This window comes from Microcebus murinus, chromosome 4 (assembly GCF_040939455.1).
Source record: "Microcebus murinus isolate Inina chromosome 4, M.murinus_Inina_mat1.0, whole genome shotgun sequence".
NCBI classification, from domain to species: domain Eukaryota; kingdom Metazoa; phylum Chordata; class Mammalia; order Primates; family Cheirogaleidae; genus Microcebus; species Microcebus murinus.
Genome location: NC_134107.1, coordinates 63,760,744 through 63,781,866, shown reverse-complemented (window position 1 = coordinate 63,781,866; position 21,123 = coordinate 63,760,744). Strand labels below are relative to the sequence as shown.

Sequence of the window (21,123 nt, the reverse complement as noted above, 5' to 3'; positions counted from 1 at the left end):
TAAGATGCTCTGTTAAAGTCATTTCTGTTCTGAAGAGATGGTACCTCAAGTGTCTGTTCTCAGGGAAATATTGCCAAGAAAATTTGAGCAGAATAAGGCAGGTCCATATAACAATGAAATTGGCAATATTTTTTTTCATTTTTGTCATTTACATAGTTTTATACTGAATCAGAAAAGCGATGTAGTATAGTGGTTAAGGACAGGCTCAGTCTAGATTTAAGCCAGATCTGAGTTTATCCTCTACCTCTAATTAAATGGTAGCATTGGACAAGTTGTTGCACTTGTTTGAGCCTCAGTTTCCTCATCTTGCAAATGAGGGTAATAATAAGACTTGCTTCATAGGCCTTTGTGAGGATTAAGCGAGACTGTTGATAAAGCACTTGGCACTGTGCTTGGCACGGTATAGCTTCCAATTAACAAGAGTGGCTGCTGTTCACATTGCCGTCATTGTTATTTTCATTATTGTGATAATTATCACGGTGCCTAGAGTTCCATACTGCCTTAAACATTGTAGTGGAAGGGCTGAACCAAACCAGGAGTCTGTGCATAATCAAAGAGGAAAAACAGGGAACTCACATTTATCGAGCGCCTTGTTCTGTGCACAAAGACAGACAGGAAGAAAATGTGATATGGTCCCAAAGGGCTAGAAAGTGCCCGTGGGGGCAGGAGACTGGGAAGCTGTAGGGAGTCAGGGAGGGACATCAAACACTCTGTTCTGTGAGATTTTAAAGTGCTCTTTCAAAATGCTTCTCATTATAAAGAAATATTATCCCAAGTTACAAATCCGGGTGGCAGGCTCCACGTTAAGCTGTCTGCCCTCATTCCTCTCACTGAAGTGAATGTTCCAGAGGGAAAAGGCCTAGCCTAATAATATATACACAAATTAAAACTCCATTTGAGGTACAGTTGGGACCACCTCCTAATTGACTTTGATCGTGAAAAAAAATCAGTTTCATGGTTGGTTGGTATGCCAAAGGAAATCAGGAAACGAAGGGTCGCTCCACAGAGCCAAGGAACAGTATGTTTTCTAGTAGCTATGGAAATGGAACATAGCAACTGGCATCTTCTCCTTTGGCTAGTTCCCAAGCACTAACCAAGCCCACATTTTTCTTCTGCCTCATTTGATCGTTAGTGCAGGTGAACGAGGGGACGATGTGTCATAATAGTGAGAGGTGGGTCCTTTGTCAGGTCAGGACACCTTTATATAGAGATGCTTTAGGTAGCTTGTGAGTAGCATTTCCACTTGGATACAGCCCTGCAAAGAAAGGAATCTAAGCATGGCAGAACTTTGCGCCAGTACTTCCCCCTCTGGGGAAATGACGGGTACTCTCCCAGACCTGGCGCTGTCTTGTCGTGCTGACCACCTGAACCAGCACAGCAGTTTGAACAGGCAGGCAGTCTTTGGGTTCCTTTGATCCTTGGATCATTAGTGAGGCCTGGAGTGTGAAGGGCAGACAGTGGGCCTTTTAGTAGTTGTAAGCAATTCTTCTATGTGGAGTCACTTCCTTGAATGTTTGCGTTGTTGGCAGCAATTTGATCAGAAACTACACTTTCATTCTGATCGGGACTAAATGGAAGCCTGCCCTGTGCTTCCTTGAGGACAATGTGACAAGAGCTTGGGATTTGGAGTCACCAGCACCGGGTTTGGGATCTTGACACTGCTATGATGAATGGTGCAATTGTAGACAATTCTGGAGCCTTGGTTTTTGAGAGATATAAAATTAAATGAATAACAACTACTTTGTAGCTCTGTTTTGAGTAAGCTAATCTGTAAAACGGGGTTACTGATGGCATCTACCTTAAAGAGTTGTGAGTTTAAGTGACATAATAACCATGAATCTTCCAGCATAATATCATGCACAGTATAAAATTTTAGTAAGCAAGAGCTGTTTTTGTTTTAATAACAATCTTCACTATGTCTGTCTCCTCCTTTTCCTCCCTTTCTTTTTCACTCCTCTGGAGTAGATGCTAAGGGGCAGAAATGGGAGGAACAATCCCTGCCCTGGGGAGGGCCGTGTGATGGCCTGACATGGCCTGTTCTCTGGGTGCGTTCTCCTGATGTCAGACCCCAGGAGATGCCCCCCTCACCCGGGAAGCAGTGCCTGGTGGGAGAACAAGCGACGAGGATCGTGCTCGTGACAGGATTCTCTGCTGTGCCTTAATAACAGGGCCATAGTGGAAAGAGCTCTGAACCAGGGGTCTGAAGACCTGGCCTCAGCTCAGTCCCAGGCCCTGCCACAAATGCACTAGTCGAGCCTGAGCCTCTTCATCTGTGCAGATGTGTGCGCAGAGCCCTGGGACCTGGAAGGTCAGTTGTAGCAACATCCCTCAACACTAGAGCCAAAACTCAGGCTTCTCGACCCCCCGAGTCCTGGTTATGTCCTTACTTCATGTCATCAATGAAAATCTTGGTGCACAATAGGGGTGATGGCCGTGATACCAGCAAAGAAGGCATCTGGTGGTGTACTTCAGCAACTGCCAGGCTCTGTCGTAAGGTCACGAAACACATCACTTCTTTCCATCTCTGCAACTTTTAGAGCTAGGTGATATTATCACCATGTTACAGGGGAGGAAACAGGCTCATGAGAGGTGTCGTAGGCCCGTAGCTGTAAACAGCAGAACTAGAGAAGGAACGCAGGTCTGTCCAGCTGCAGAGGCTGTGCTCATAACCGCTGTGCCATTTCCGTGACTCCGGAACCAGCACAGTGTCAGGAGTCTGCCAGGGGGAGGTCAGATAACTGGGCTGAGGTTGGTCCAAAGGCTGGTGGGACGTGGCCAACTCCTAACTTAGTTACGTACAGAAGAGGTCTTAGTAGGGCCTGGGGGTGAAAGGTGTCCGGGAGAAACAGCTTTCTAATTCTGTTATTGCAATAATAGCAGTTTATTCTGTACAAATTAGGTTTTGGTCCCAGTTCCCTTGCAACCTGCCTTGTCACCAGTTTTCGGTGCCCTCTGGTTAAACTGATACCGTCCTCTGTATTGATGGTAGGCACACCTGTGTCCTGCTTCCATGGCTGACTGCACCCCATCCTCTGGCTCTGCGCCAACTCTCCCTTGATTTGCAGAAACATTGAGCAACTGCTCGTGATTCCTTGCTGAAAGCCGTCCTTCCCCACGACATCGTGTGATACAGAAAAATGATTAACTGTGCCTGAGTCCATTCTCCAGAAAACACTTAATTTGGGAGTGAGAGACAGTAGCCTTGATTGTTGCAGTGAAGTTTATCCAGAGACAGGAGGAAAAGCAATATATTTACTTGATTTAAAATTAGCCCCACGTAGTCACCAGTGGGATCCTGTCAGGCTGTTTTATAGTGATTCTGCTTTTAAAAGCTGTTTCGTCCGTTGGGCAAATATCTCTATTCCCGTGCCCAGAGTCTGTCAGCTAATGGGAGCAGGAGAGGACACTTGGTTTAAAAGCATTTGCAGTTGACGTGGAAAGGAAATTTTGGGGAAAACATAAAAAGAAGAAAAAAGTCTTGCGCCAGAGCTGGTTTAAACAGAGTTTTTTGGGTGGCTGTAGAAAGTAGGGAAGTCAGCATAGCAAAATGACAGTGATGATACTGCTGCCAGTCACTGAGCTCCTGCCATGAGCCAGGCTTAGTTCTAAGCAAATTATGTGCATCATCTCATTTAATCCTTTGAGGTGGTTATTATCACCTTCGTCTTACAGAGGAGGAAACTGATTCAGAGAGGTTGAGTACTTTGCCCAAAGCCACAGAACCAGCAAATGAACAAGCTCTGAGTGTTTTGGATAGACTCAAACTGGCAGACTCTGCCCACAGACAAGCTCCTTACTTGCTCTTACAGGGCTTTGTGGGGATCAGCCATGGGCCAGGCAGTCAGAGGGGAAAGGGTGGGAGCCCCCTCCATGTGCTTTATCCCTGAGAAGAAGAAAGCCCTTAACGACCTTCTCAGAAGAACCAATCCAGGCTATGCTGCCAGCAAAGGCTTTGCCTTAATTTTTTTTTTTTAATTTTAATGTAATTTGAGGCATTATAACTCATCAGCAGCGAGGAAAGCCTGGACTTTGGAACCAGTCAGATCTAGATTCAAATGTGCCTTTATCACTTTCTATCTGTGTGTCTTTGAGCAAGTCTTAGAGCCTCTCTGAGGCTCCAGTTTCTTCATTTGCAAAACCAGTTTCTCAGGTTTATGTAAGGATTGAATGAAGGAGGGTCTGCAGTCCCCTTGTCTAGTGTCTGGCATGAGAGAAAGCACTAAGTTAGGATCCCTCCCCCCATCATCTTTCTCTTCTACCTATGGCTCCTGACACTAAGTTGTAGGGCTTCCTGTTTAATGCTGTTGCACTAAAGTGAGTTTGGAAACTAAAAAGAAATCTTACTGCTGTAATTCAAAGCCTGATGTCAATTTTATTCTTTACAGATTTTTTTTCCAACATGCATACTTGGTTTTACAGAGATGCAGTCAGGAAAAACACGCAATTTTATGTCCTGTTTTTTTTTTTTTTTCCTCCTTAACATTGTATCTTAAGCATTTTTCCCTCATTGCTGGTTGTTATAGTTCTTTTTTATGATGATTGCCTTGTATTCCATCCACTACCTATACTGTAAATTAGCTAAGTTGTTCTCCTATTTTTAGACATCTAGGTTGCTTCTAATGTTTTTCTGGTTACACTGCCATGTACATTGCTGTGTACATAGATAGCTTCTTGGTTTGGAACTTTTCAATATCGTGACTTTGTTATAAAACCAGGAATAGAACCTTAGGAATGAAAGCCTGTCATTTTGTTGTTGTTGTTGTCTTTTTGGTTATTGTTTTCCCCATTAGAGAACCAATAAGTCAAAGAACTCCAGTGACTTCAATTTTATAGAAATGACTCTGTTAAAAACCAAAAAGCTGAGCACTAATATAGAACAGAAAAGTGTGTAGCTGTGTGGCTGGGTTGGTTCCTATGCCTTTTGAAACCAAAAATATCACTTGAATCCACAGCTCCTTGTGGTATAACTGTCTCTAGTCACTCCCTGGAGCTGCTGATGTACAGATGCAAGTGGGTTCCTGTGTTGGATGTTGGGAAGGGAAGTGGGCATCTTGACAGCAGACACCCTCCTGTACTTGTGTTGGTGACTCCTGCATAATGACATTGTTAATTGCCTCCTGCTGGCCGGGCGCTGGGGGGAGCCTTCAATGTCTGAACATCTGTGAAGCATTTCTTAAAAATGTCAAGACAGAGCCTGCACTTTCTGAGCCATCTCTCATGTCTCACTGGGCAGGAAAAGGCGACGGGAAAATGTCAGCCCTGGGATCAGATTGACCAGAGCCAAGGGAATCAGGATGTCCCCCACCCTGGCTCTTGGCTTTTAGAAATCATTAACATTTCAATGTGGGTGATCTCATGAACTCCCTACCTTTCCACAGCCTTTTTCTGAACTCCTTAGCATCTTTTCACCTTTTCATTGAATTACAAACTAGTCTAACAGAAAAGCAGTGCCAAGTTTCTTATCCCGGCCACCTTCAGTGTACTTGAGGAGGGTTTTGCACAATAGTGATAAAAACACAGTGCAGGGTGTGATATAGATGATCATGTCATGTACATTGGTGGTAGGTGTTTACCATTAGTTCTTCAGGGGACGGGGAATATAGTGATGATAATTTATTGTTTTTCGGTGGTCTGATTCATTCTTAGCAGGCTTAGGGAGAACCATTTGTATTTGTTAGTTTTTTATTTTTTATTTTTTGATCCTTAATTATTACTTCTAAATCATTTGGACAACATGCACTTACTACTATACACACCTTTAAATAAGGGTTGCTGTGAGCCAAGAAATGTTTATTTATTATCATTATGAGACTCTCCAACAGTTATTTTAAACTTTATTTGTTGGTGGCTTCATGTTGCCCATTAAAAAAATAAATCAAGTAAATGATGTAAAAGAGGAAGCTTGGTTTGGGAACACAGCCTCCTGAGTTTGAAACTTGCCTCAAACTTCTACTGGCTGTACAGCCTTGCATAACTTACTTTGCCTCTCTGAGTAAATAAAAGTATATCGCTAGAGCTCAATTTCTATTCCAATTCCATTATATACATTCTCCAATGTTTTCCAACCTAACCTTTATATAAGGATGAAATTGAATAATGTTTTAAAAAAGCATTTGGCATGTAGTATGCATTCAGATGAAACCTATTTTGTGTTTTTATTATGATGATGATTATCATAAAGGATAAAGAAGAGTGGTCACTTGATCTTATGTATTTCTCGGGCAGACCCTTGCTGAGCACGTGTTGTGTCCTGTAGAAAGAAGGTAGTAGAGCAAACTCTCTTCCCCTTTCCCATAACTTAGAATTGTAAAAATTAACCACCAGCCAAACAATACAGTCAAAGATTTGAGGGGCCACTAGCATGACTTATATTTAAGACCCTGGATCACAGATTAAACGTCTCCTTTATTTTGGCTTTAAGACGACGTTGCTGGTTGAACTCCACGTGTCGGAATCTGTGCCTCATCCTACTCCTGTGTTTAAATCTTAACGGCCAGCTAGCCATTTCTCATTCCAATCTTGGCGACCCTGGGTTTACTTCCCTACCCACCAGCCTCCAAAGTTACTTCTGGATGGCTACATCTCCTAAGAGAATCAGTCTGGGTCGGAGTCGGACACAGAGTTTTGCTTTCCCAGGTGGTTTTCAGGAGTGCATCTTCTACTGGTCTCAGAAGTGACTGGCCAGCCTCACAGTGGTGTGGCCTCTGTGATTGGAAGGGGTGACAGCCACCTCTACGTGCCACACCCTCACCAGCTGTGGCTGTCTTGCCCTGACTACCCTCCCCTGGGCCCCCAGACCTGTTGATCGTTTTCACCTGCAACACCTTTTTCCCCTGGCTTATTTCTCCCCTCATCATTTTTTTTTTTTTTAAAGCAAGGCCTTGCTTTTGCATCTTGTTAAAAATAAGTGAAAGCTTTGACAATGAAAATGTTTCTCTTCACAAAGCTGTGAGAGCTCTATTCATTCTGGGATTAGTTAATTCTCGTGACCTTTTAACTAGACAGCACTTTTGCACACTTAGATGAGATAATTGATTCTAATGGGGAAAGAAGCACTGCTCATTTAACTGCACACATTGGAGTTGTCTGCAGCTCAATTTCTCCATTACCTTTGGAGTTGCCAATACACACATTAAAACAGTAAGGAGGTAAGCAGAAATGTGAGCTAACTCAGCCTCAGAAGTAGCAGAGTATTCATTCCTTCCAGGCTAGCTAACTGTTCTGTTGTGATTGTCAACTACACAGAGGTAGCAGAGAGCAATGCAGAGAACCTCAGAGAGTATCTGGTGCCTAAAAAGGTACTTAATAAACAGCAGCAGCTATTGTCGTTATCATTATCATCAATGGTACAAATACATAGCATACCATTGACTGTATTATAAAATAACAAAATATATTAAAATAATTATAAAATATGGTCATCACACATATGTAAAAATAAGTGAAAGCTTTGACAATGAAAATGTTTATTTGGCTTTACAAATAAAGTAAAGCAGTAGTAAAATATTAGAAACCAGTTCATCAACAAGGGGCAAGATAATTGACAGCCACACAACAAAACAGTATGCTACAGTTTTGCTACAGTTTACAAAGCATTTTACCACATCTTTCCTTGTTTGATACAACAGTCTTTGGAAATTGCTGAAATTTCTATACCCATTTCTCAGATGAGAGGACTGCAGTTAGGAAGTAGCAGTTAGGATTCAAAACCAGTTTTCTTACTTCTGGTCTCATGCACATTTTCCTGCATCACAGTAACCAAAGAAAAAGCAACCGATCAGATCTCATTGCTATGACCAGAGCGTGGCCCTTGGGCTAAAGCAGACCTGCGTGTCTTCCTGGATGGCTCCTGTGTGGACTAGAAGTCACAAGGGCACCCAGTGCTCCAGTCTCCTCGGCAGTGTGTCGTGTTTTGAAGGCAGTGGCACAGCCCCTCAAAACCGCCATCCCTGACACCTCCCGTAAACTGGGCCAGGCAACACAGCTTCCTCTCCACCTCACAGGACCTGTGTTGCCACCTAAAAGAGACTTAAAAGCACCGGGGACTATTTGATGTCTAAAGGGGATGTCGTTATAGCACCCACCTTGCTGGATACAGCCAGTGAGAGGTGGCCTAGCAAAGCGGGTGGAGCCCCGGTCTTCACACCAGGAAGACTGACCACTGATGGCTTGTGTTTTCAGGGTTTGAACAGTTTGGCATTCGAGTCTAGACGCTGCCACTTGTTAGCAGTTTGACCTTGCATATGTTAATTAATCTTGTTGTGCTTTAGTTTCTTCGTCTGTAAAATGAAGTTATTGTCTTTTAAGACTTGTGAGAGTTGAAGGAAACGTTGCTTTTAATACTCTTAGCACAATGCATGGCACATAGTAAGCATTCAGTAAATGATAGCCTTATAATTATCATAATTTTAATCAACCTTCTGAGCCTTAATGTGCACCTCTGTAAATTGGGTTTGGTGAGGTTGCCGTGAGCATTACATGTAATATATACAAGTCACCCAGCACACTGCCTGTCATACAGTAGGTCCTTAGTAAATACAAGTACTTATGGCCTTCATATCTCTGTAGATCCTTCTCTGTCTTCCAAGCCCTCCTAATGTATCAGTTACCCCCCTAGGCTTTCTAGTTCTTCTGAGTAGACTTTGTTATTTGTCCAGCTTTCCTACTTGACTGTGAGCTTACTGAAGCAGGGATTGTCTGATTCAATGCTGGCTCTCTAGAATCTGTCATAGAGTGGGCTTTCAGAAAACATCCATCAATGGAACAATACAGTGAGTGCTACATGCCACACACCAGATGCTGTGGGAGTCCAGGGGCTCCAGTGCTTGACTCCTTACATGGGGATTTTGGGGTAGGCATCCTGGAAGAGGTCCATCGGGACCATAGACAAGGCCCAAGTCTTGAATGCTAAGATGGGATGTAAGCAGACCTTTTGAACTAGATCACAAAGCTTTTTGGAACAGGCTTCCTAGCCTTATCAGGCATTGTGCGTCTCAAGGGATAACGTTCATTCTTTGGCATCCTCTGGTCTCTTCTAGATTGTTGTACATGACTATTTAGCAGTTGCTGTCTTGGAAAAAAGTTTTTAAAACAGAAATGCATGCACATGGTACAAAATGAAAATATGCAAAAGATGTATAGTGAAAAGCAAGTCTTCCTTCCACCCTTAATGCATACTGTCTCTTTCTTTCATAGGACAAACCCACTGTTACCAGTGTCTTTCTTATATTTCCAGAAATATTGTGTACATATACAGGAATTTTTTTAACACAAAGGTGTAGTATATCAAAAATATTTCTGCATATTGTAGTTTTCCTTCCAGAAAAATACATAAAGAACATCCTCACTTTTTTATGGTGGCATACTGTTTTGTTGTGTGGCTGTCAATTATCTTGCCCCTTGTTGATGAACTGGTTTCTAATATTTTACTACTGCAAACTATGCTGTGGTGAATAACTTTGTACATCATTTAGTACATGTATGAGTATATCTGGAGGATAAATTTCTGGGATGGGGACATTTAAGTCCCAGATAAAGTGTGTGTTTTAAATGTGCTAGCTTTTATCAAATTGCCCTCTGTAGGTTTTGTCCCAGCTTATTCTCACACCAGCAAAGTATGAGAATGCTTGTTTCCCATCCTCTGCCAATATAGTGTATTTTCAACCCTTTTTATCTTTGCCAAGCCATATGTGAAAAATAGTATTTCAGAGTGTGAGTTACATTTCTTTTACTATGAGTGATGCCAAGAGTCTTTTCTTATGATTAAGAGCCATTTGTATTTCTTATTCTGTAAACTGTCTGTTCACATCCTGTGCCTATTTTCCTACCGAGTTGTTGGACTTTGCTTATCATTTGTAAGAGCTATTTTTATGCTAAGAAAATTAACTCTTTGTGATACAACTTGCAATTTTCTGCTTAGATTGTTATTTATCTTTTGAAGCCAAAAGCTAAGAGCTCCTGAAACTCCCCCTTCTCTGTTCCCCTCCCAGCTCTACCAGACTGTGAGCCCCTCGGGGGCAGGGTCCACACCTCAACACCCCCCCCCCCCCCCCCCCCGTGCACCCACTCCCCTTTGCAGGCTGGCACTGCAGGAGCTCTCTCTGGGGCTGTTTGTTGAACTGAGCAGAATGCCTGTCTTCCCCACCCCGCCCACCCTTCCCTGTGGCTTGGGAGTTCCGTTTCCACCTCCGGCAGAAAAAGATGACTTTTCTCATTGCTCACCACAGCCATGCACCTGTTTGGCCTAAACTGGCACCTGCAGCCGATGGAGGGGCAGATGTATGAGATCACGGAGGACACAGCCAGCAGTTGGCCTGTGCCAACGGACGTCTCCCTGTACCCCTCAGGGGGCACTGGCTTAGAGACCCCTGACAGGAAAGGCAAAGGAGCCACAGAAGGTAGGGTTGCTGCGTTGTCCGTGTCGTGAGTCCTCTGTGTCTGCCTTCGCGCCGAGGAGACCTCCGTCATGCGCGCCATGTGCCTGGCTCACAGCTCCATGCTCTCGTGCTTCCTCCATCCCTGCACACTCCACGCCGGCTGCCGGTCCACCTTTGTCTCCATCGCAGTTCCTTGTCACAGAGCTCATGCGGGGCTTGGGCAGGGCTCCTGGTGCTCAGCGATGTCCCATCCCATGTCTCGAGGGGGCGTCACACGGCTGGGGTGGCCATCTGTGTGGGGTCTGACCAGCCCTTCCGGGCAAACGTCACAGGACAGACGAACGGACATCCGTGGGAGTGGGGTATGGTGTGTGGGTAGACGGTGTGTTGTGATGGAAAGATTCTCGGACTCTTGTGGCTTCGTGGAAACACCGCTGCAAGTGGTCTAGCATTTACCAACCATGTGACGCTGAGCGAGACACTTAATTATCCTGAGTTCCACTTTCCACATCTGCAGTGATAATAATCATTAGCATTTGTGCAGCTTGTTTGTTTGAAAGCTTTTTGTCAAGCGATTGAGTTTTACATTTAATCCTCACAGAGATCCTGTGAGGTAACTCACAGGAATTATTTATACCCTTCTAGATGCAAAAACTAAGGGTCACATTAATAAGTGGCTTGGCTGGAGTCACAGTGAGTAGTGGAGTCTGGACTGTGAGCCCAGGCCTGTGACTCCGGGGCTCTTGCTGTCTCCATGAGCTTCCCCACGTGACTCAGCCCAAGGCTTGCAGGATCCTGAAGGAGATGTGGACTTGAAATTCTGTTGTACAGTGAGACACAGATATTCTCTCTCAGTGATGGAAATGGTGGCGTTTGGCTTTGGCACTCTTGAATGGGACATCCATAGACCCATGTTCTGAATGTCTGAGAAGTCTCTCCAACATGGCATGGACACAAATCCTTTCACTGTCAGCCCAAAGAGTGGCACAGACTCACGAAAATTGGTACCAGGAAAGATGTCAGAGCTAACAAGCCAGCCCGGCTGTCATTCTGGGCAGTGTGGCCGTTCCTTCTCCTGCCTCTGCTGTGACCTCCCTTATCTCTCTGGTATCCTGTCAGTCAGCAAAGTGGCCCTAGCTTCCTCTAACCCTCACTGCTTCTTTCTTCTTTCCTCTCAGCTCAGTTAACTTTGGGGTCATGGCTTTTGAGCTTCTCTGTCCTTACAAGAACTTGCCTTTCAGCAGTCGGTTTGGTTAGCAGGGTGGCATATGTTTGGGCATAGTGGCTACTCATGACCTCTAAAATGATGATCCAGAAGGCCAAAATCAACTCTTGGCCTGTGGTCATCTTTAAGGGAGGTGAGGACTGGGAGCATTTCCACAGAGCCAAGCCCAGTATTTTCTGGGGCAAAACCAGTCCTCCCCTTTGCAGATACTTTCAGACTTAAAACATGGAATAACTTATACTTTATTTGCCCCTTAGTGGGATATGGAGGGAAGTATCATGAATGGGGCCGTGGGAGGAGCTCTGGGTTAGGAGTCAGAGTCCCTAGGTATACATCTAACTGCTGCCACTGACCTGTGGGGTGGCCTTAAGCAAACCCCTTGAACAGACTTCCTGGGCATCATTTTTCTCCTCTTCAAAAGGAGGATATCGAGCTAGATTCTCTCCAAGGTACCTTCTCATTTGTAAGTTGTGTGTATGGAATTAGTCACAGAAGCATCATATAACAACTGGACAGCGCTTCCAAATTTTTTTTCAAGTTGGCCCTGTCCATGGTCCTGCTTGTTGGCGTGTGGTGCCCATGTCAGCCTATAGTGTCAGATGCCAAGCTGATACCATAAAGTGAGGACTGCCTTAGACCAGCATGTACGAATGTAGATTTAAAGTATACCCAACCCTCAGGGAACTGGTGAAGGATCTCATTTAGCAAAATGTATTTTCCTCCCTCCGTGATCTCTATCAAACCTTCTTTAAACAGGAGTTGGATCTATCTGAAATCTCCCACTCTAATGAAATTAGTTTGTGGGTTGTTTAGGTTTTGTTTTGTTTTTCCCAAGGAGCAGGAGGTACAGATAAGAGACAAAATAAAATTGGAGCAGTTTATTGGTTTATTTTAATTGGAGTATTTTTGCTTAAAGGGATTATCTGTCATTACTGATGCAAATGGAAATCCTGTTTACAAACCCCTTCAATGCAGTGCAGTGCTGGGAAGTGGTCAGCATCAAAAGCAATTACTGTGACGAAAAATACATCAGTCTGGAAAATCAGAGGACAAAGGTTCCTATAGTTTCTGTGAGACCACATGGTTCTCAATTTCTTTTGCCCTGTCCATAGCAATGTCTACTCAGTTTATGTTTGTAATTGTGATGTTAAAAATGTAGTTCCTTAAACATATCTCAGTAGAGAAAGTCTTTAACCCTGATGGGAGTATGTATTTCTTATCCCATCTAAGGGTATTTGAGAAGAGAGCTGATTCCAGAATTAAGATTAGAGTCTCTGCTCCACAATGATGGGGGGAAGCAGTATAGTATGACAGAAAGAAGAAAACTCAGTCTTAGAGCCAGACAGTTTTTGGACCTGACCACACCTTATATTGTCTGTGTTAACTCATGCCTGTTACTGCACCTCCTTTGACCTCCTAATCTGTAGAACCGGGATGATAATACCTATCCTTTCAAAGCCTAGGGCAAAGAAGCCCTCAAAAAATATTAGTTCCCTCCTTGTCCACTCAAATCCCAAGCTATCCCTCATAAGTTATTAAATTTCCCCAAATCTAGATTAATTAACATTTCCTCCAGAGATCCTGCAAAGGTTTAGGGTATTTTTGAATGTTTTAAAGGATATAGATTTGTTTAATTATATAATACAAATTAAATATATGATAATCCCAGTATTGTCAATGTTCACCATGTCTTTGAGAATAACAACAAACTGCAGTTCGTACTATATTTTCAAAATGGCTGTAACCGTTTCAGAGCTGTCAAGGGACAGAAACCAAATACAGCAGCCTTTCAAAGTAAAGCCACAAGAACTTGTGTTATGCATTAATGGGGAAGGCGGGGGAATCACTGAATAAACAGGCATTTCTGATAGTTGAATTGGTAGGCTAGGGATAGCATTTTCTTCTTTCTTCAATGAAATCAGAATTGCCCATCAGTTTGAACCATGCAAATTGCCGTGCGCAGGCTCAGCTGGGCTCTCCAAAATGGAACATCTTATTTTGATAACCAAATAAATTTCAAACAGTTGCTAAGGAAACTAAAGGATTCTTTGTGCAAGTTCTTGCACTGCAAAGAACCAAAAAGGTGGAGGGAGGGGGAGAATGTTAGTTGCTTAGGAGTTTAGAACCTAAATAGATAGGTCTCAGTTCAGGAAAGTAAAGACCGTGATTGGGAAGTGCGTGGAATTCCAGTGCTTCCAAATCTTGCTTATTTGACTGAGCTATCCAATCATTTCAGCAATTTGTTGAGAAATTGCTTTTATGGACATGATTGCATATTTGCACAGCATTGCTGTAGGAAGCCTGAATCTGTCTAGCTTTACAAAGCAAAGGACTGTCTCCAGTGGAATCTGCCCTGTGAAACCTATTCATGCTCTTGGGGGGCCCTAATGCTGAACTGAGCTCTTCATACTGTTTGTTAAGCCTCTGGGGGTACCCAGTGATGGTATGGTATCCTTCTCCTGAATGTTTTGAGACCCTGACTGTTGCTCTTTAACTTTGGGACCTGTTTTCAAGTTCCAATTCATAAAAATGATGACCCTCTTGTACCCTAGCGTAACAGGAAATTCTTAAATGGGCCTTGGATCTAGCTTGTCTAGCTTTGATATTTAGCCTGGCACTGGACTCCTGCTCTTTAGAAGGGTCAGTGCACCCTAACACCACTGAGAATGTCTTTATAGAGTTTTAATTAGTCATTCCATTTAGAGCTCTCAGAAGCCATATTCTAATAAATAAAGAAGGAACCCAAGTGGTTTCATCTCAAAAAGGTTTCTTTTTATTATTATTATTATTATTTTGTAGAAATGGGATCTCACTATGTTGCCCAGGCCAGTCTCGAACTCATGACCTCAAGTGATTCTCCCACCTTGGCCTCCCAAAGTGCTGGGATTATAGGCATGAGCAACTGTACCCAGCATCTAAATGGCTTTTTTTAAGCATTCTGAGCCTCAGTATGTAGAATTTAATCTTGTGAGAATTAACTGAATTGATACATGTGACGGTGCTGCCAGCGTGGTTGGAGCTCATTAAATGGTAGCTAATACTACAGCTGATACTACCTCTACCTTTATCGTTATTTCTACCACTAATGTATATTGTTATTATTTTTATTGTTATTATTTTCCAGAATGTAGGTAGGGATAAGAAGAACTTTATGCACAGGGCTTCCCTCCTCCAATTGCCTCTACCCTCTGCCCTCCCTCATTACTCCACCATGGGTAGGTTTTATTTCGTGGTGGGGTATTTTATATCCTAGTGCTCACAGCTTGGTACTTAGAACTAAGGACAAAGACTCTCATGTTAATAGGATCTAGAAGGTAGAAAACAATAAGGGTTTTCAAAAGGCAAGAAAGGAGGAAGGCATTTCACTCTGCCAATCCTCGGCACAGCCCTCTTCGCCATCGGGTAAAGGTGAGCAGCGGGCTGCCGGCTCTTTCCCCTCCACAGCCCCAAGCCAGCCCTGTGGCTGGAGTGTGGAGACTACCAGCAACCAGAGGCTCTTGAGTTCCTGGCAGAGGATATGTGCTAGACCAGAAGTTACTACTTTTATTTCATTGTATACACACCCAAGACAATCCTTTACCTCCCATCCAGCCCACCTAGCTGAAATACTAGAGTGCTGGGGGGAAAAAAAGTCCCCTTCTATCACCTCCTGTGGGGTAAGAGCCAACTTATTTATGCCTCTGAGGGCCTGCAGACCTCTGGGCGTGGCCGCTACCTATAAGGCTGTAGGACCTACCTGAAACGGTAGCTGGCTCCTAAAAATACGCTCACTGGGGGAGAAACCGAGCTATGCAGGGTTCTCCAGCAGCATGCTAAAATGGGAAGCAGTTTTCCATTATTTATTTTCAGAACATAAGAATTATTTGAATGCAGACAGTTCTCAAATCGCATCAGCTCTGACTCCCACCTGCTCACAAAGGAAATGAGTCCCAGGAATTAGCAGTGTGGCACTTATTTCTTTGCAGTATTTAGGAGTAAGAAGCTCAGAACTCATCTGCTTTTGTTTCATACTCCCTCTTAATTCTACCTCCCTGGTAGAATTAAAAGCTGCGGGTATACTATTTCCTACCTGGGATTTAGAAGGGTTGTGATATTTGGTAAGCCAAAAATCAGATAAGAAGGAATGTGAATAATTCTCTCCCATCATAATGCTTTGTGAATTTGGCTTCTGTCTTTGAACTTTGTGAATCACAGTGTGGTGGTTTGTGTGTCTGTATTTTGAAGGTAAAAGTCTGGGGCACATTCCTTCCATAAAGGAATTACATGCAAACTCTTTCCCATGCTAATGACAGAATACTAGTGGTCCTTTTATTGATAGTGTGAATTTCAAATTCTTTTTGTTGGCATATTTTTAATTAAAATAACATTTAATGGTTTGAAGCTAAAAACCTGATGTTTCTGTGCAGGCATTTATACAGGAATGATAACATATGGAGAAGTTTAACATTTAAATTGAATTTTATTATTTAAAACAGTAAAATATTTTATGACTATAACAATGCCCTGCCAGGCTCCATTGCAGCATCAAATGTGCTTTGTAAGGAGTCTTACAAAGCTAGAGGAAAAAAGACATTTTAATTTCTTATTCCCCAAATGCTTTTCATAAAAAGTTCCACAATGTGTTTTCTTTACGAATGAATTCTTGTTCTCTAAAGTGTCTCTTCGAACATCTCTAACAGCACACAAGCCTTGGAACTAAGATACCCCGGGGGTCCTTTGTAATGACAAATACAATATAATGTGTTGACTTGACTTTGGATTTTCAGTGTCCTAAGGGTGGTCTCCTGACATCCCTGGAGTTTCCCCCCAGCTCCCTCCCAACTCTTCAGAAGGCCGATGTCTGGCAGGAAGTTAGGGTTTCAGTTTTTCACATGTGAGCATTTAATTACTAAATAGAGGAAGTTCGATAAGCAGCCCTCCTTCCTGGCACTTGTGTCGCCCCCACAAAGCTGTCACTCTCCTGACTCGTGACAGAAATGGCCAAGAGACCTTACTCCTGATCCCCCGCATGGATACTGAGCACAGGGTTGGGAACCTGGGTTGAATTGCTAAGTATGGCATAGACTTTGTGTACGAACTTGAGAAATTCCCTCAACTTTACTTACTTTAACACAAAAATAATATTCACCCTCATCCAAAGATAAGTGTTTTGCAGAAATTGTTCCTTCCTTCAAAGCGCCCTCTTCCTTATCTTCCCCAACCCATAACTCTGCCCTAAACACAAACCCCCATCCACATATCTCGGCCTCAGAATTTGGCTTCCAGTCTATACACAAGCTAGTAAACTTTTAAAATACCCCACTCCACTCAAGTCACACTTCCCACTGCCTGGGGAATCAACCTGAGTTGGAAACTTAACAACACCACCTCGTCCCCCTGTCCTTTCTATTTTACCATGTTCCCCTTGACACACACACAAAAGCACAGAATTAATCTCATGTGACTGCAAATGATTATTTTTAGGATCAAAATATATCTTAACAAGCTACGGAGTTATGCAGTAAACAGATGGCCCTTGGGGAGGACCCATACTGCTTTGGAAGAATGCATATTTCTCGCAGAACAATTTGAGCATCACTGGAGAAAAAAAAGTTCTGGACTTTCTTACTCCTCCATGGGGGTCGGGGGATGTTGGCAGCAGAACATCGTAGAGAGGAGTTCGAGGCTGAGGGGAGTCCCAGGTGTTGAGACGCGCTGATTCCTTGCTTCACGTGTGGCTAACTGGGATGCTTTTGTCTCCCCTCCCCTGTGTCTTGGTAGGAAAGCCCAGTAGTTTCTTTCCAGAGGACAGTTTTATAGACTCTGGTGAAATCGATGTGGGAAGACGAGCGTCACAGAAGATTCCTCCTGGCACTTTCTGGAGATCTCAGGTGTTCATAGACCATCCTGTGCATCTGAAATTCAATGTGTCGCTGGGAAAGGCAGCTCTGGTTGGCATTTATGGCAGAAAAGGCCTTCCTCCTTCACATACACAGGTAACCGGAACCCCCAGGTACCCTGTTGATCTTCATGGGCTCTCACCTCAAATACTAACCCAGAGTCAGGAAGCCCAACCTGGATCCTTGAGCCTGAAGGGAAGTGCATATATTTTATAGCCCATTCATCCATTTACCCCCTCTCAGACTCTACCTTTCAGACGAGTAAGATATCCCTGGGGCTTTATAAGAGGAAGGAATTCTAGGAAATCTCTTAATGGCCTTTCTGCTATTACCTAATCTCGTAAGTTAAATTGTCCTGGAAATGTGATCTAGAGAAGAAAGCATGCACTTTGCAGTCAGACAGACCTGAGTTTGAATCCTCTTGTTATCAGCTGTGTACATACCCCTGGCTTCATCACTTCTGTCAAAGCAAGTTTCCTGATCTATAAGATGCCGGTAACAATACCCATGATGCAGGGCTGTTGTGAAGAATAGAGAGTAGCACAAGGCAGCCGGTGCAGCCCAGGCTGGGAGGAAATGTCACTTCCCTGGCCGAGTGTGTCCTTCTCTCTCCTTCGGGGTCGCACATTTGCTCAGACTCGTGCACACCAGAAGCACTCGAAAAACCTCATCCAGAGTGATTGTTCTTTGCCAGTTATGTATGACTGGTCCAGTGCATCAGAGGCTTGTCCAAGGTCCTCCAAGCTCTAGAATTGGAGGAATATAAATCATCAGCATCCATCTGGCTTTCCCAGGCCAAATGCAGTCTTCCCAGCCCTGGTAGTTATTAACACTTAAAATTTTAGTTAAAAGCTAGATGGATACATTGGCTCTGAAGGAAGTCACAGAAAAATAGAGGGGCCTGTGGCCCTGTTGACTCAGAACTGCCGTGTCCTGGAATTCATAGCTCAAGTTTTATGTGAGATAGAATAAGTAGCTCTCTTGTTGGTTTGCTTTTTAAAAGATAGATAGATAACTACTCAATTTGCTTCTTCTAGGCCAGTAGGACTTAACCATCTACCTGTTGTTAGCACCGTGTGACTGGCTTCTGGAGTGTCACACAAGCAGTCTCCAATCAATTGGCAACTGTATTTGACGCAGCATTTAAGTGTTGATAGAGTTTTGAGCTGATCCAGTTTAGGCCCCTAAATTTGTTCCCTGAAACTGGAGTGCTTAGCAAGGACCATTGACAAAAGAAATGTAGATATGAATCAAATTTTCATTTGCACATGACTGGCATTTCAGGCCTGTCCAGGGCTCCAATTCCAGTCCTAGCTCCTGAGATTCCTATTGTTACTTGCACAGAGTTCAACTGATCAAGAGGTGGCTGGGTTTTTAATCATGTGCCCACCACTAACTAAAAAGCATGGTTATCCTGGTACAAACTCATCCACCCATACAGCAAAAATTAAAATGCAACTAAAAAATAATCCACTGCTGATGCCACACTCACAAGAGCATTAGGGGAATATTACCATGAAAACATGGGGCCTGGGAGAAGTTTGATCAGCCTTCCTGCGGCTGCAGCCTGTCACATCTCTCTCAATTCGCATTTCCCCATGTCCTTCCCGGGAGAAGCAAGGAGCAGGAACCTGGCGTGTGGTGGAGCAGACCCACTGCTAACTGTGCTTTCTTTGTCCTTTAGTTTGATTTTGTGGAGCTTCTGGATGGAAGGAGGCTCCTGGCCCAGGAGGCGCGGAGCCTGGAGGGACCCCAGCGCCAGTCTCGGGGAGTGGTCCCCCCCTCCAGCCATGAGACCGGCTTCATCCAGTATTTGGATTCGGGAATCTGGCACTTGGCTTTTTACAATGACGGGAAGGAGTCCGAAGTGGTTTCCTTTCTCACTACTGCCATCGGTAAGGAAGTGGGGTGTTGTCTGTTCGGGTGGGGATTCTGGGGGCTGACACCAACACGGGAATGTCAGAGCCGCGGGTGCTCCCTGGACCTGGCACGAGACCTCCTGACTGGGCCTGCAGCAGAGGAATCAGCCGGAAATGCAGGTTGGGAGCCACAGGAGGGGCAGGGAGGCCACTCTGGGCTGGCTCCTGAGCCCAGGCTGCTGCCCACCGTCCTCCTGTGCTGGCTGCGGCCTGGTGCGTGGCACAGCAGCTGGGTGTGTGGCACCTCTGGAGACTAGGGGCAGAACTGACAGTGAGGCAGGAATCCTGCGTGACAAGCCACACACAGGCAATGTCTTCTTGCCACTTCCATCCCACCTATTCGCCTTGAGACTCTCACTTGGTTCAACACACGGATTGGTTGCTTGAGTTTTGGTTTGGTTTGGTTTGTTTTGTTTGGGAGCCAATAACCCCTGGCAGATGAGAAAAGAAGACAGAGGCTTGAAGAGAAAGTGAGGATAGCAGTGCAGAGAGCTGGAGGAATAATGCAATCAGTCAGGCTGGGGTTTAGCTGAGAACAGAGATAGCCTAATCGCTGACACAGAGTGAGCCCTGCTGTGCGAAACCAGTGCTGGCACCTTCCGTGTCCCTCACCATGGAATGGGGCCTCAGCTCTCTGGTCAGAGTGAGCCCCTCGGCCACCTCAGAAGCTTGTGGGGGTCTGGGTAGTCTGGCCCCCTATTTAAAGAATTTTTCTACTTTATCAACACATTACATAGGATTTCTCTTCTCCTTAGATTGCCACGGTATGTTTTAGGACATGTCAGTCTAGGTGACTCAGGACAGAAAACATTTTTTTCTGAGTTTATATTGGAAGCACCGTGACTCAGCCTGGAGGTAAAATACCCTACAGGAAAATAAAACTTACAGAAAAACATAACTCCATTCATTGGAACACCTGGGAATGGGGTTTCTGCTTAATGAAAAGTTCTGTGTTGCTTAGAGTTCACCTGAAAACTCTCTGACTCACTCATTGGCTGGGAGTCCCTATGACATGGAAAAATGGAGTTTAATAAAAATCTCTGAATCTGGTTTCTAGGTTTCCAAAACTCTTACAAGACCCTGGTTCTTACTTCTAAACAGTAGGAGTCAATTTCAAGCCAGTTAACCTCTTATTTGAAATTTTGCCCTTAATATTGAGGCAGAGAGTATGTTCCCATTAAATGCAGGGCATGAGTAATAAGCTTCTGCTGTAAATGTGGCCTCAACATTCTACCCTCTTGGACAGGGGTCCTCAAACTTTTTAAACAGGGGGCCAGTTCACTGTCCCTCAGACTGTTGGAGGGACGGACTATAGTTTTAAAAAAACTATGAACAAATTCCTATGCACACTGCACATATCTTATTTTTTTTTTCTACATATATAAACACAAGTGTAACATATCTTATTTTGAAGTAAAAAAAACAAATGGACAAAAACACCCACATGTGGCCTGTGGACCACAGTTTGAGGATGCCTGCTCTTGGCAAAATGAAGGGGGTAGGGGCATCAGGCAGCCAGGTGTGACTCAGGAACCAGCCTCTGTGCTGCCCTTGATTTGGAGGTGTCTGTCCTAGCCACCGGACTCAGTGCCTGGAGGGCAGGGACTTTGGCATGGTCTTCTCCACCTGCCAGCACTCAGGGCAGTGCCCGGGGCGTGGTGTCTCGCAGTGAGGAAGGCAGTGAGCTCCCCTCGGCGAGACTGTCAGTGGCCGCAGTCTGGGGT

At 44.2% G+C, this 21,123-nt stretch overlaps 1 protein-coding gene across 1 annotated transcript in view; it reads left to right on the top strand.

Annotated features, from left to right (window-relative positions):
- The window catches only part of TENM4 (teneurin transmembrane protein 4), a 229,066-nt gene that overhangs the window by 25,668 nt on the left and 182,275 nt on the right, over positions 1 to 21,123 (top strand). The window contains exons 3-5 of the mRNA XM_012744510.3: positions 10,227 to 10,397; positions 17,362 to 17,576; positions 19,165 to 19,375. Coding sequence (XP_012599964.2) covers positions 10,227 to 10,397; positions 17,362 to 17,576; positions 19,165 to 19,375 — 597 coding nt within the window. The remainder of the gene's footprint in view (positions 1 to 10,226; positions 10,398 to 17,361; positions 17,577 to 19,164; positions 19,376 to 21,123) is intronic.